Source organism: Acipenser ruthenus, chromosome 8, assembly GCF_902713425.1.
Source record: "Acipenser ruthenus chromosome 8, fAciRut3.2 maternal haplotype, whole genome shotgun sequence".
Lineage (NCBI taxonomy): Eukaryota > Metazoa > Chordata > Actinopteri > Acipenseriformes > Acipenseridae > Acipenser > Acipenser ruthenus.
In genome coordinates this window covers 64,296,470-64,313,655 of record NC_081196.1, presented here as the reverse complement: position 1 = coordinate 64,313,655, position 17,186 = coordinate 64,296,470, and the positions used below count along the sequence as shown (strand labels likewise).

Genomic DNA, 17,186 nt, shown 5'->3' with positions numbered 1-17,186 from the left:
TGTACCAGACCCTCCCCAATCACTATGTAACTGTACCAGACCCTCCCCAATCACTATGTAACTGTACCCGAGCCCCTCCCAATCACTATGTAACTGTACCCGAGCCCCCCCAATCATTATGTAACTGTACCAGACCCTCCCCAATCACTATGTAACTGTACCCGAGCCCCCCAATCACTATGTAACTGTACTAGACCCCCCCAATCATTATGTAACTGTACCAGACCCTCCCCAATCACTATGTAACTGTACCCGAGCCCCCCCAATCACTATGTAACTGTACCAGACCTTCCCCAATCACTATGTAACTGTACTAGACCCCCCCAATCACTATGTAACTGTACCCAAGCCCCCCCCAATCACTATGTAACTGTACCCGAGCCCCACAATCACTATGTAACAGTACCCGAGCCCCACAATCACTATGTAACTGTACCCGAGCCCCTCCCAATCACTATGCAACTGTACCCGAGCCCCACCAAATCACTATGTAACTGTACCAGACCCCCCCCAATCACTATGTAACTGTACCCGAACCCCACAAAATCACTATGTAACTGTACCCGAGCCCCTCCCAATCACTATGTAACTGTACCCGAGCCCCTCCAATCACTATGTAACTGTACCCGAGCCCCCCCCAATCACTATGTAACTGTACCCGAGCCCCCCCCAATCACGATGTAACTGTACCCGAGCCCCACCAAATCACTATGTAACTGTACCAGACCCCCCCAATCATTATGTAACTGTACCCGAGCCCCCCCAATCACTATGTAACTGTACTAGACCCCCCCAATCATTATGTAACTGTACCAGACCCTCCCCAATCACTACGTAACTGTACCCGAGCCCCTCCCAATCACTATGTAACTGTACCCGAGCCCCCCCAATCACTATGTAACTGTACTAGACGCCCCCAATCATTATGTAACTGTACCCAAGCCCCCCAATCACTATGTAACTGTACTAGACCCCCCAATCATTATGTAACTGTACCCGAGCCCCCCCAATCACTATGTAACTGTACTAGACCCCCCCAATCATTATGTAACTGTACCAGACCCTCCCCAATCACTATGTAACTGTACCAGACCCTCCCCAATCACTACGTAACTGTACCCGAGCCCCTCCCAATCACTATGTAACTGTACCCGAGCCCCCCCAATCATTATGTAACTGTACCAGACCCTCCCCAATCACTATGTAACTGTACCCGAGCCCCCCAATCACTATGTAACTGTACTAGACCCCCCCAATCATTATGTAACTGTACCAGACCCTCCCCAATCACTATGTAACTGTACCCGAGCCCCCCCAATCACTATGTAACTGTACCAGACCTTCCCCAATCACTATGTAACTGTACCCGAGCCCCCCAATCACTATGTAACTGTACTAGACCCCCCCAATCATTATGTAACTGTACCAGACCCTCCCCAATCACTATGTAACTGTACCCGAGCCCCCCCAATCATTATGTAACTGTACCAGACCCTCCCCAATCACTATGTAACTGTACCCGAGCCCCCCAATCACTATGTAACTGTACTAGACCCCCCCAATCATTATGTAACTGTACCAGACCCTCCCCAATCACTATGTAACTGTACCCAAGCCCCCCCCAATCACTATGTAACTGTACCCGAGCCCCACAATCACTATGTAACTGTACCCGAGCCCCACAATCACTATGTAACTGTACCCGAGCCCCTCCCAATCACTATGCAACTGTACCCGAGCCCCACCAAATCACTATGTAACTGTACCAGACCCCCCCCAATCACTATGTAACTGTACCCGAACCCCACAAAATCACTATGTAACTGTACCCGAGCCCCTCCCAATCACTATGTAACTGTACCCGAGCCCCTCCAATCACTACGTAACTGTACCCGAGCCCCCCCCAATCACTATGTAACTGTACCCGAGCCCCCCCCAATCACTATGTAACTGTACCCGAGCCCCCCCAAATCACTATGTAACTGTACCCGAGCCCCCCCAAATCACTATGTAACTGTACCAGACCCTCCCCAATCACTATGTAACTGTACCCGAGCCCCCCCAGTCACTATGTAACTGTACCCGAGCCCCCCAATCACTATGTAACTGAACCCGACCCCCCCAATCACTATGTAACTGTACCAGACCCTCCCCAATCACTATGTAACTGTACTAGACCCCCCAATCACTATGTAACTGTACCCGAGCCCCTCCCAATCACTATGTAACTGTACCCGAGCCCCCCCAATCACTATGTAACTGTACTAGACCCCCCAATCATTATGTAACTGTACCCGAGCCCCCCCAATCACTATGTAACTGTACTAGACCCCCCCAATCATTATGTAACTGTACCCGAGCCCCCCCAATCACTATGTAACTGTACTAGACCCCCCCAATCATTATGTAACTGTACCAGACCCTCCCCAATCACTACGTAACTGTACCTGAGCTCCCCCAATCACTATGTAACTGTACCAGACCCTCCCCAATCACTATGTGACTGTACCCGAGCCCCCCCAATCACTATGTGACTGTACCCGAGCCCCACCAAATCACTATGTAACTGTACCAGACCCCCCCAATCACTATGTAACTGTACTAGACCCCCCCAATCACTATGTGACTGTACCCGAGCCCCACCAAATCACTATGTAACTGTACCAGACCCCCCCAATCACTATGTAACTGTACTAGACCCCCCCAATCATTATGTAACTGTACCCGAGCCCCCCCAATCACTATGTAACTGTACTAGACCCCCCCAATCATTATGTAACTGTACCAGACCCTCCCCAATCACTATGTAACTGTACCAGACCCTCCCCAATCACTATGTAACTGTACCCGAGCCCCCTCAAATCACTATGTAACTGTACCCGAGCCCCTCCCAATCACTATGTAACTGTACCCGAGCCCCCCCAATCACTATGTAACTGTACTAGACGCCCCCAATCATTATGTAACTGTACCCGAGCCCCCCAATCACTATGTGACTGTACCCGAGCCCCACCAAATCACTATGTAACTGTACCAGACCCCCCCAATCACTATGTAACTGTACCAGACCCCCCCAATCACTATGTAACTGTACCCAAGCCCCACCAAATCACTATGTAACTGTACCAAAGCCCCTCCCAGTCACTATGTAACTGTACCAGACCCTCCCCAATCACTATGTAACTGTACCCGAGCCCCCCCAGTCACTATGTAACTGTACCCGAGCCCCCCCAATCACTATGTAACTGAACCCGACCCCCCCAATCACTATGTAACTGTACCAGACCCTCCCCAATCACTATGTAACTGTACTAGACCCCCCCAATCACTATGTAACTGTACCAGACCCTCCCCAATCACTATGTAACTGTACTAGACCCCCCCAATCACTATGTAACTGTACCCGAGCCCCTCCCAATCACTATGTAACTGTACGCGAGCCCCCAAATCACTATGTAACTGTACCCGAGCCCCCCCAATCACTATGTAACTGTACTAGACCCCCCCAACCATTATGTAACTGTACCCGAGCCCCCCCAATCACTATGTAACTGTACTAGACCCCCCCAATCATTATGTAACTGTACCCGAGCCCCCCCAATCACTATGTAACTGTACTAGACCCCCCCAATCATTATGTAACAGTACCAGACCCTCCCCAATCACTACGTAACTGTACCCGAGCCCCTCCCAATCACTATGTAACTGTACCCGAGCCCCCCCAATCACTATGTAACTGTACTAGACCCCCCCAATCATTATGTAACTGTACCCGAGCCCCCCCAATCACTATGTAACTGTACTAGACCCCCCCAATCATTATGTAACTGTACCAGACCCTCCCCAATCACTACGTAACTGTACCCGAGCCCCTCCCAATCACTATGTAACTGTACCCGAGCCCCCCCAATCACTATGTAACTGTACTAGACCCCCCCAATCATTATGTAACTGTACCAGACCCCCCCAATCACTATGTAACTGTACCCGAGCCCCTCCCAATCACTATGTAACTGTACCCGAGCCCCTCCAATCACTATGTAACTGTACCCGAGCCCCCCCCAATCACTATGTAACTGTACCCGAGCCCCCCCCAATCACTATGTAACTGTACCCGAGCCCCACCAAATCACTATGTAACTGTACCAGACCCCCCAAATCATTATGTAACTGTACCCGAGCCCCCCCAATCACTATGTAACTGTACTAGACCCCCCCAATCATTATGTAACTGTACCAGACCCTCCCCAATCACTACGTAACTGTACCCGAGCCCCTCCCAATCACTATGTAACTGTACCCGAGCCCCCCAATCACTATGTAACTGTACTAGACGCCCCCAATCATTATGTAACTGTACCCAAGCCCCCCAATCACTATGTAACTGTACTAGGCCCCCCCAATCATTATGTAACTGTACCCGAGCCCCCCCAATCACTATGTAACTGTACTAGACCCCCCCAATCATTATGTAACTGTACCAGACCCTCCCCAATCACTATGTAACTGTACCAGACCCTCCCCAATCACTATGTAACTGTACCCGAGCCCCTCCCAATCACTATGTAACTGTACCCGAGCCCCCCCAATCATTATGTAACTGTACCAGACCCTCCCCAATCACTATGTAACTGTACCCGAGCCCCCCAATCACTATGTAACTGTACTAGACCCCCCCAATCATTATGTAACTGTACCAGACCCTCCCCAATCACTATGTAACTGTACCCGAGCCCCCCCAATCACTATGTAACTGTACCAGACCTTCCCCAATCACTATGTAACTGTACCCGAGCCCCCCAATCACTATGTAACTGTACTAGACCCCCCCAATCATTATGTAACTGTACCAGACCCTCCCCAATCACTATGTAACTGTACCCGAGCCCCCCCAATCATTATGTAACTGTACCAGACCCTCCCCAATCACTATGTAACTGTACCCGAGCCCCCCAATCACTATGTAACTGTACTAGACCCCCCCAATCATTATGTAACTGTACCAGACCCTCCCCAATCACTATGTAACTGTACCCAAGCCCCCCCCAATCACTATGTAACTGTACCCGAGCCCCACAATCACTATGTAACTGTACCCGAGCCCCACAATCACTATGTAACTGTACCCGAGCCCCTCCCAATCACTATGCAACTGTACCCGAGCCCCACCAAATCACTATGTAACTGTACCAGACCCCCCCCAATCACTATGTAACTGTACCCGAACCCCACAAAATCACTATGTAACTGTACCCGAGCCCCTCCTAATCACTATGTAACTGTACCCGAGCCCCTCCAATCACTACGTAACTGTACCCGAGCCCCCCCCAATCACTATGTAACTGTACCCGAGCCCCCCCCAATCACTATGTAACTGTACCCGAGCCCCACCAAATCACTATGTAACTGTACCAGACCCCCCCAATCATTATGTAACTGTACCCGAGCCCCCCCAATCACTATGTAACTGTACCCGAGCCCCTCCCACACTATGTAACTGTACTAGACCCCCCCAATCACTATGTAACTGTACCCGAGCCCCTCCCACACTATGTAACTGTACCCGACCCCCCCAATCATTATGTAACTGTACCAGACCCCCCCAATCACTATGTAACTGTACTAGACCCCCCCAATCACTATGTGACTGTACCCGAGCCCCACCAAATCACTATGTAACTGTACCAGACCCCCCCAATCACTATGTAACTGTACTAGACCCCCCCAATCATTATGTAACTGTACCCGAGCCCCCCCAATCACTATGTAACTGTACTAGACCCCCCCAATCATTATGTAACTGTACCAGACCCTCCCCAATCACTATGTAACTGTACCAGACCCTCCCCAATCACTATGTAACTGTACCAGACCCTCCCCAATCACTATGTAACTGTACCCGAGCCCCCCCAAATCACTATGTAACTGTACCCGAGCCCCTCCCAATCACTATGTAACTGTACCCGAGCCCCCCCAATCACTATGTAACTGTACTAGACGCCCCCAATCATTATGTAACTGTACCCGAGCCCCCCAATCACTATGTGACTGTACCCGAGCCCCACCAAATCACTATGTAACTGTACCAGACCCCCCCAATCACTATGTAACTGTACCAGACCCCCCCCAATCACTATGTAACTGTACCCAAGCCCCACCAAATCACTATGTAACTGTACCAAAGCCCCTCCCAGTCACTATGTAACTGTACCAGACCCTCCCCAATCACTATGTAACTGTACCCGAGCCCCCCCAGTCACTATGTAACTGTACCCGAGCCCCCCCAATCACTATGTAACTGAACCCGACCCCCCCAATCACTATGTAACTGTACCAGACCCTCCCCAATCACTATGTAACTGTACTAGACCCCCCCAATCACTATGTAACTGTACCAGACCCTCCCCAATCACTATGTAACTGTACTAGACCCCCCCAATCACTATGTAACTGTACCCGAGCCCCTCCCAATCACTATGTAACTGTACGCGAGCCCCCAAATCACTATGTAACTGTACCCGAGCCCCCCCAATCACTATGTAACTGTACTAGACCCCCCCAACCATTATGTAACTGTACCCGAGCCCCCCCAATCACTATGTAACTGTACTAGACCCCCCCAATCATTATGTAACTGTACCCGAGCCCCCCCAATCACTATGTAACTGTACTAGACCCCCCCAATCATTATGTAACAGTACCAGACCCTCCCCAATCACTACGTAACTGTACCCGAGCCCCTCCCAATCACTATGTAACTGTACCCGAGCCCCCCCAATCACTATGTAACTGTACTAGACCCCCCCAATCATTATGTAACTGTACCCGAGCCCCCCCAATCACTATGTAACTGTACTAGACCCCCCCAATCATTATGTAACTGTACCAGACCCTCCCCAATCACTACGTAACTGTACCCGAGCCCCTCCCAATCACTATGTAACTGTACCCGAGCCCCCCCAATCACTATGTAACTGTACTAGACCCCCCCAATCATTATGTAACTGTACCCGAGCCCCCCCAATCACTATGTAACTGTACTAGACCCCCCCCAATCATTATGTAACTGTACCAGACCCTCCCCAATCACTATGTAACTGTACCAGACCCTCCCCAATCACTATGTAACTGTACCCGAGCCCCTCCCAATCACTATGTAACTGTACCCGAGCCCCCCCAATCATTATGTAACTGTACCAGACCCTCCCCAATCACTATGCAACTGTACCCGAGCCCCCCCAATCATTATGTAACTGTACCAGACCCTCCCCAATCACTATGCAACTGTACCCGAGCCCCACCAAATCACTATGTAACTGTACCAGACCCCCCCCAATCACTATGTAACTGTACCCGAACCCCACAAAATCACTATGTAACTGTACCCGAGCCCCTCCCAATCACTATGTAACTGTACCCGAGCCCCTCCAATCACTATGTAACTGTACCCGAGCCCCCCCCAATCACTATGTAACTGTACCCGAGCCCCCCCCAATCACTATGTAACTGTACCCGAGCCCCACCAAATCACTATGTAACTGTACCAGACCCCCCCAATCATTATGTAACTGTACCCGAGCCCCCCAATCACTATGTAACTGTACTAGACCCCCCCAATCATTATGTAACTGTACCAGACCCTCCCCAATCACTATGTAACTGTACCAGACCCTCCCCAATCACTATGTAACTGTACCCGAGCCCCTCCCAATCACTATGTAACTGTACCCGAGCCCCCCCAATCATTATGTAACTGTACCAGACCCTCCCCAATCACTATGCAACTGTACCCGAGCCCCCCCAATCATTATGTAACTGTACCAGACCCTCCCCAATCACTATGCAACTGTACCCGAGCCCCACCAAATCACTATGTAACTGTACCAGACCCCCCCCAATCACTATGTAACTGTACCCGAACCCCACAAAATCACTATGTAACTGTACCCGAGCCCCTCCCAATCACTATGTAACTGTACCCGAGCCCCTCCAATCACTATGTAACTGTACCCAAGCCCCCCCAATCACTATGTAACTGTACCCGAGCCCCCCCCAATCACTATGTAACTGTACCCGAGCCCCACCAAATCACTATGTAACTGTACCAGACCCCCCCAATCATTATGTAACTGTACCCGAGCCCCCCCAATCACTATGTAACTGTACTAGACCCCCCCAATCATTATGTAACTGTACCAGACCCTCCCCAATCACTACGTAACTGTACCCGAGCCCCTCCCAATCACTATGTAACTGTACCCGAGCCCCCCCAATCACTATGTAACTGTACTAGACGCCCCCAATCATTATGTAACTGTACCCAAGCCCCCCAATCACTATGTAACTGTACTAGACCCCCCCAATCATTATGTAACTGTACCCGAGCCCCCCCAATCACTATGTAACTGTACTAGACCCCCCCAATCATTATGTAACTGTACCAGACCCTCCCCAATCACTATGTAACTGTACCAGACCCTCCCCAATCACTATGTAACTGTACCCGAGCCCCTCCCAATCACTATGTAACTGTACCCGAGCCCCCCCAATCATTATGTAACTGTACCAGACCCTCCCCAATCACTATGTAACTGTACCCGAGCCCCCCAATCACTATGTAACTGTACTAGACCCCCCCAATCATTATGTAACTGTACCAGACCCTCCCCAATCACTATGTAACTGTACCCGAGCCCCCCCAATCACTATGTAACTGTACCAGACCTTCCCCAATCACTATGTAACTGTACCCGAGCCCCCCAATCACTATGTAACTGTACTAGACCCCCCCAATCATTATGTAACTGTACCAGACCCTCCCCAATCACTATGTAACTGTACCCGAGCCCCCCCAATCATTATGTAACTGTACCAGACCCTCCCCAATCACTATGTAACTGTACCCGAGCCCCCCAATCACTATGTAACTGTACTAGACCCCCCCAATCATTATGTAACTGTACCAGACCCTCCCCAATCACTATGTAACTGTACCCAAGCCCCCCCCAATCACTATGTAACTGTACCCGAGCCCCACAATCACTATGTAACTGTACCCGAGCCCCTCCCAATCACTATGCAACTGTACCCGAGCCCCACCAAATCACTATGTAACTGTACCAGACCCCCCCCAATCACTATGTAACTGTACCCGAACCCCACAAAATCACTATGTAACTGTACCCGAGCCCCTCCCAATCACTATGTAACTGTACCCGAGCCCCTCCAATCACTATGTAACTGTACCCGAGCCCCCCCCAATCACTATGTAACTGTACCCGAGCCCCCCCCAATCACTATGTAACTGTACCCGAGCCCCACCAAATCACTATGTAACTGTACCAGACCCCCCCAATCATTATGTAACTGTACCCGAGCCCCCCCAATCACTATGTAACTGTACCCGAGCCCCTCCCACACTATGTAACTGTACTAGACCCCCCCAATCACTATGTAACTGTACCCGAGCCCCTCCCACACTATGTAACTGTACCCGACCCCCCCAATCATTATGTAACTGTACCCGTGCCCCCCCAATCACTATGTAACTGTACAAGACCCCCCCCAATCACTATGTAACTGTACCCGAGCCCCACCAAATCACTATGTAACTGTACTAGACCCCCCCCAATCACTATGTAACTGTACCCGAGCCCCTCCCAATCACTATGTAACTGTACTAGACCCCCCAATCACTATGTAACTGTACCCGAGCCCCACCAAATCACTATGTAACTGTACCAGACCCTCCCCAATCACTATGTAACTGTACCCAAGCCCCCCCAAATCACTATGCAACTGTACTAGACCCCCCCCCAATCACTATGTAACTGTACCCGAGCCCCACCAAATCACTATGTAACTGTACCCGAGCCCCCCCAAATCACTATGTAACTGTACTAGACCCCCCCAATCATTATGTAACTGTACCCGAGCCCCTCCCAATCACTATGTAACTGTACCAGACCCTCCCCAATCACTATGTATCTGTACCCAAGCCCCCCCAAATCACTATGTAACTGTACTAGACCCCCCCCCAATCACTATGTAACTGTACTAGACCCCCTCCCAATCACTATGTAACTGTACCAGACCCTCCCCAATCACTATGTAACTGTACCCAAGCCCCCCCAAATCACTATGTAACTGTACTAGACCCCCCAAATCACTATGTAACTGTAACCGAGCCCCCCCCCAATCACTATGTAACTGTACCCGAGCCCCCCCAATCACTATGTAACTGTACCCGAGCCCCCCCAATCACTATGTAACTGTACCCGAGCCCCTCCCAATCACTATGTAACTGTACCCGAGCCCCTCCCAATCACTATGTAACTGTACCCGAGCCCCCCCAAATCACTATGCAACTGTACCCGAGCCCCTCCCAATCACTATGCAACTGTACCCGAGCCCCCCCCAATCACTATGCAACTGTACCCGAGCCCCTCCCAATCACTATGTAACTGTACCCGAGCCCCCCCCAATCACTATGTAACTGTACCCGAGCCCCTCCCAATCACTATGCAACTGTACCCGAGCCCCTCCCAATCACTATGTAACTGTACCCGAGCTCCTCCCAATCACTATGTAAACGTAGGCCCCTACACACACTGTGCTCTTCCCCCACATACATAGAAGCCATCCTCGGTTAAATAAATGCTTAAAGATTAAAGTTAAAACTGGTCTGTGTTTCCAGAGTGTTGTAGAACATGCAAAAAAAGAATTTCTGCCTCATGCATGAATGTGAAATTCAGCTCCCTGGGTGTTGTAGGGATGTACAGTACTAAGCAAATGAACAACATTTCTTGGAACAGAAATTCCTTGCCAACATTCCTGGTGCAAATAATGAAAGTGAGTTTCCCCAGGAAGAGAGTTGTAGTGCCCTCTGGCCTGTTATCTGTACTGAAGGAATATGTACTGTTGCAATTATTTATTTTCAAACTCTTGTTCACGTCTGTGCTTCTGAGCGTTTTGACACACTTGTCTTCTCTTTTTGCAAAACTCACGTGTTGCTGAAGTAAGCAGTAAGAGTAGGATTTCTTGCACCCTCGAGAAAGCGTATTCCCTCGATTCCTGTAGGAGGATTTCTTGCACCCTCGAGAAAGCGTATTCCCTCGATTCCTGTAGGAGGATTTCTTGCACCCTCGAGAAAGCGTATTCCCTCGATTCCTGTAGGAGGATTCCTTGCACCCTCGAGAAAGCGTATTCCCTCGATTCCTGTAGGAGGATTTCTTGCACCCTCGAGAAAGCGTATTCCCTCGATTCCTGTAGGAGGATTTCTTGCACCCTCGAGAAAGCGTATTCCCTCGATTCCTGTAGGAGGATTTCTTGCACCCTTGTTTAGCTGCACAAATGTCTCGTCGCTCATCTGAGAACTTCTCATTGCAGCAATGCCACAGCTTGACCAGTATACACTCTCATCTGCTTATTTATAGCAGGTTATTCAACCATGTGAAAAGCTCTTGGTATAACAACACTTATTTGTGATCAGATATAAATATGTACATACACAATCCAAACTTGTTTCTTACCTTTTTTGATGATATGAATTTAGGCTGATATCTGACTCCGTCTGAAATGAAAACAAAACAAAAAAAGATGAGTGTGTCGGCAGGGTAGACATGAACCATTGAGAAAACAAGAAACCTGGAAACAGCTGGGACTTCTGAACTACCGGTTAGCACTCCTCCCCCCCTCACCCCTCCCCTCCCCTCCTCCTCCCCCTGTCCCTCTCCCCCCCTCCTCCTCCCCCTGTCCCTCTCCCCCCCTCCCCCTGTCCCTCTCCCCCCCTCCCCCTCCTCCCCCTGTCCCTCCCCCCCTCCCCCCCTCCCCCCTTCCCCCCTGTCCCTCTCCCCCTCCCCCCTGTCCCTCCCCCCCTCCCCCCCTGTACCTCCCCCTGTCCCTCTCCCCCTCCCCTCCCCTCCCCTCCCCCCCTGTCCCTCCCCCCTGTCCCTCTCCCCCTCCCCCCCTGTCCCTCCCCCCCCTGTCCCTCTCCCCCTCCCCCCCCTGTCCCTCCCCCCCTGTCCCTCTCCCCCTCCCCCCCTGTCCCTCCCCCCCTGTCCCTCTCCCCCTCCCCCTCCTTCCCCCTCCTCTCCCCCTCCCCCCCTGTCCCTCTCCCTCTCCCCCTCCCCCTCCTTCCCCCTCCTCTCCCCCTCCCCCCTCTCCCGGCACACCTGGGGTGAATCACAATGTAACTAATTGTAGTGAACCCTGCCATGGCACACCTACACCACTGTAATTACACCAGAGCACTGATCCATTACAGGTCAATTACTCATGTATGTGTCATTCCATCATTACTCTTGCATTGCCAATTGGTGACCCCACTTGTTTGAAAAAGATAAAAGTTCTATAGTATGTTTATGATTATTGCTGGTTATTTAGAATAAACAGAGGAAACATGTTCATGTGTGCAGTTGTTTGTTACTTTTGAAGTGTAATTGCAATAGAACAAAACAGCACTGGAATTGCAATAGAACAGAACAGCACTGGAATTGCAATAGAACAGAACAGCACTGGAATTGCAATAGAACAGAACAGCACTGGAATTGCAATAGAACAGAACAGCACTGGAATTGCAATAGAACAGAACAGCACTGCAACTGTAACTGCAGCTTCAGCAAACAATCCTGCTGGGATTGTAATTGTCATTCTGATTGACCCCGGGTCTGATGCCTGGTACCATAATCTAAGAGGAACGCCGCTTCAGAACACTGAAAACCTGAAGTTACTCTACAAGCTGAAATGGGTTAGGAGTCAATGAGCAGCTGTGGCAGCAAATCTTTAACAGAGGCTGTGAAATGATACACGCTAACCTCACAGTGAACAGAGGCTGTGAAATGATACACGCTAACCTCACAGTGAACAGAGAGGCTGTGAAATGATAATGCTGTTTTAATGAGAACAATACTTAATTCCCATAAAAATGAAAAGTTTCATCTTACCGGTAACAGGCTCCCGTCACCGAAACGTAGCACCTCCAGGATGGTATCTGATTGGATGAATGCTGCAAAGACAAATGGAGAAGCCTCTTATTAGGATGATAGAGCAGAGGAGTCCAGTAGAGTAACAGTGTGGGACACGACTCCCACCCGCTTCAACAGCATCAGGGAGCCTGTTTCTAAACTGGATGTTACGCAATCTTGATTCAGAAGTTACTGCACAACAAAATCCTCATACAAAGTAATTTAATCTCTTTTGCAAGTGGACTACAAAATGGACCCGGGGGAATGTTCATACTAGTACAGGAAAGCCTTCAGCAAGTGTGTTCAGAAGAGCCCGCACAGACAGTGCTTATCACAGTGAAGCAGCGTACCCGAATAAAAGGGTCCCATAGTAAAAGCATAGCAAAGTGTAATAAAGCACAGTGAAAGCATAGGCAAGCATTGGAAAAGCACAGAGTGGTATGGCATAGCATATTAAAGTGTGGTAAACAATGGTAAATGCACAGTAGAACCATAGGAAATGCATGGTAAAAACACAGAAACACTGCAAAAATACCTTAGCAAACTTTCATATGGGTAACTGATGTAATCTTTGAAACAGAAGCCCCTTCCAAACGAGCACCTATCAGCCCTATCAAACCGTTTGTAAAAGCACATTCAGAAAGGAGAAACTTTTTTTAAATAAACTACAACATGACATTTCTCAAAGGAATACATCAAATACAGTACTTGACCAAGTTGTTTCATGCTAGTGTTCTACTTTCTGAATGGGTTTATTACCCCTGAAATGTCCCTTTGCACTTGCTTCAAAACAGGACCAAATGCCTTTTAAAGCAGCTCTTAAGACACATGTATTGTGAAAGACTGGCTGACTTATTTCCTGTGCTATTTCCATCCCTTGTGTTTGGAAAGGAAGTGTGTGGTTCACAAGAAACCAGCTCGGTAGCCAGAGAGGGCTGACCAACACGCTCTACATGAGCCTGTGTCTGCAGAACTGAATCAGCTTGTATTTTGGGTGCTGTGTATCAGTGTTAATGAGCCTGTGTGCGCAGTGCTGAATCAGCTTGTATTTTGGGTGTTGCGTATCAGTGTTAATGAGCCTGTGTGTGCAGTGCTGAATCAGCTTGTATTTTGGGTGCTGCGTATCAGTGTTAATGAGCCTGTGTGCGCAGTGCTGAATCAGCTTGTATTTTGGGTGTTGCGTATCAGTGTTAATGAGCCTGTGTGTGCAGTGCTGAATCAGCTTGTATTTTGGGTGCTGTGTATCAGTGTTAATGAGCCTGTGTGCGCAGTGCTGAATCAGCTTGTATTTTGGGTGCTGTGTATCAGTGTTAATGAGCCTGTGTGTGCAGTGCTGAATCAGCTTGTATTTTGGGTGCTGTGTATCAGTGTTAATGAGCCTGTGTGCGCAGTGCTGAATCAGCTTGTATTTTGGGTGTTGTGTATCAGTGTTAATGAGCCTGTGTGTGCAGTGCTGAATCAGCTTGTATTTTGGGTGTTGTGTATCAGTGTTAATGAGCCTGTGTGTGCAGTGCTGAATCAGCTTGTATTTTGGGTGTTGTGTATCAGTGTTAATGAGCCTGTGTGTGCAGTGCTGAATCAGCGTGTATTTTGGGTGTTGCGTATCAGTGTTAATGAGCCTGTGTGCGCAGTGCTGAATCAGCGTGTATTTTGGGTGTTGCGTATCAGTGTTAATGAGCCTGTGTGCGCAGTGCTGAATCAGCTTGTATTTTGGGTGTTGTGTATCAGTGTTAATGAGCCTGTGTGCGCAGTGCTGAATCAGCTTGTATTTTGGGTGTTGTGTATCAGTTAATGAGCCTGTGTGTGCAGTGCTGAATCAGCTTGTATTTTGGGTGTTGTGTATCAGTGTTAATGAGCCTGTGTGTGCAGTGCTGAATCAGCTTGTATTTTGGGTGTTGTGTATCAGTGTTAATGAGCCTGTGTGCGCAGTGCTGAATCAGCTTGTATTTTGGGTGTTGTGTATCAGTTAATGAGCCTGTGTGTGCAGTGCTGAATCAGCTTGTAGTTTGGGTGTTGTGTATCAGTGTTAATGAGCATGTGTGTGCAGTGCTGAATCAGCTTCGTACTCCACAGCTGTGGCCAGGCTTTTTCTTATTCTTTTGTTTCTTGTCAAATGCAGCATATCAACTTCTCCATCTTCAACACTGCATGCGATTTAATAAAAAATAAAAAAGTGAAATAATATAAAAAAGGTTTTGCCAGACATGTGAAAAGTAAGAGGGTTTTTTTGTTGTTTTGTTAAGGGAGAGGAGGGCAAATCGATAAGGACAACATGCATGCCTGCAGACAGACAGCATGCAAATCAATATCCGAGACCAAGACAGGTGAGACCACACGTTACACACACAGGTACACGCACACACACAGTGTAACAGGTGCTACTGTAGCAAACACAACTGAAGCTATGAAACTCTGGTCCATTGGTCGGATCAAAACAACTACTTCAATTTATGCTGTTTTCATTTAAAAACAAAAACAAAAAACAATTCTTATATTCTAATGATGAAGAGATACTTGCTCTCCTCTCCCCACCGCTCCCCATGGCTGCCAGATAAAGGCTGGCAAGCGTTCTGAGGCAGGGAACTAGAAACCAGCTTCTTTTCATCTGAGAAAAAGAGCATCACAACAGAGAGAAATAAAGGAACGCTCCTGCAAGCTCATCTGAGAAAAAGAGCATCACAACAGAGAGAAATAAAGGAACGCTCCTGCAAGCTCATCTGCCAGGAGAGCCGCGAGCAGACAGCATGAAGGCTGTAAGGAACTCCATTCCGTTCCCCCTGGTTTCTAAACGCTCACCATACCCACAGCTGCACATGACGATGTGCAGGAAAGCCGTTTTGGTTCCATTTAAAGAGAGCTCCAGTTGCGGAGGGTAAATGTACAGTAACAGGGCAGCAGTGTGGAGTAGTGGTTAGGGCTCTGGATTCTTGACCGGAGGGTTGTGGGTTCAATCCCCAGTGGGTGACACTGCTGCTGTACCCTTGAGCAAGGAACTTTACCTAGATTGCTCCAGTAAAAACCCAACTGTATAAATGGGTAATTGTATGTAAAAAATAATGTGATATCTGTATAATGTGAAATAATGTATAATGTGATATCTTGTAACAATTGTAAGTCGCCCTGGATAAGGGCGTCTGCTAAGAAATAAATAATAATAATAATAATAACAGACTGTGCGAGTAACAGCCGATGGGTCAGTGGATCATCATTTGCTGAAGACAAGTGTGGAGTAGTGGTTAGGGCTCTGGACTCTTGACCGTAGGGTCGTGGGTTCAATCCCTGGTTGGGAACACTGTTGCTGTACCCTTGAGCAAGGTACTTTACCTAGATTGCTCCAGTAAAAACCCAACTGTATAAATGGGCAATTGTATGTAAAAAATAATGTGTAAAAAATAATGTAATTGTATGTAAAAATAATGTGATATCTTGTAACAATTGTAAGTCGCCTTGGATAAGGGCCTGCTAAGAAATAAATAATAATAATAATAATAATAATAATAATAATAATAATAATAATAAAGATGTCTGTCCTAACTCACAGCCTAATTACTCAGCACAGCAGCTCTCCACTATCAGGACAGCCACGAGGCACTCGACTGGCTTTGAGCCCCCAGGTCGCTGCGAGGGGTCACGGCACAGCTCAGCAAGCAGGTGTCTTGAGGTTGCAGCTCCAGTTAAACAGCTTATTATTTTACTGTAGATTTTAAGAACTGCCTTTAAAGTGTTGTTTGTGGCCAGGAGGAGTCAGTTCATCGCTGCTGCTGCATGAACAGCTCCTAATACACTGTAACCCTACAGACTCACATGAGGCTTGCAGTACTCCTTTGAGCAGCGCGGTCACTTCAAGCAGACCTTTAGCAGACCTGTTCAAAGACACCGGGCAGCAGGTCATTTCAAAAACCCAAAACAAGGAGAGTTCTGAATGCCAGGGCTGGGTGCAAAGTTTAGTGTAAACCCACAGGCAGTGGTGCAAGACAAGACAGGAGCAATATCCTGTGAATGACAAGCAACATACCCTGCATAGGCAAACAGCTTTACAGTGAAATGCTTGGATCTGTGCCTTTGGGTTACTGTTACCAGAGACAGTTAGCAGACACTGACAGCAGGAAGGTAGGACCCCTCTGAGGACCCCAAGATTATACCTGTATTCTTAAATGCCTTACTTAAATTGGTGAAAATCATAAACCGTGACCATGCTGACAATTCTGTGGCACGTGATAT

The 17,186-nt window shown here is 48.5% G+C and overlaps 1 protein-coding gene across 1 annotated transcript in view; it reads right to left on the bottom strand.

Moving 5' to 3' along the window:
• LOC117407106 (transmembrane protein 131) overlaps nucleotides 1–17,186 on the bottom strand; it is a 95,575-nt gene that overhangs the window by 68,701 nt on the left and 9,688 nt on the right. Inside the window, exons 2-3 of the mRNA XM_059029494.1 lie at nucleotides 12,945–13,006; nucleotides 11,532–11,572 (exon numbers count right to left, since the gene is read on the bottom strand). Coding sequence (XP_058885477.1) covers nucleotides 11,532–11,572; nucleotides 12,945–13,006 — 103 coding nt within the window. The remainder of the gene's footprint in view (nucleotides 1–11,531; nucleotides 11,573–12,944; nucleotides 13,007–17,186) is intronic.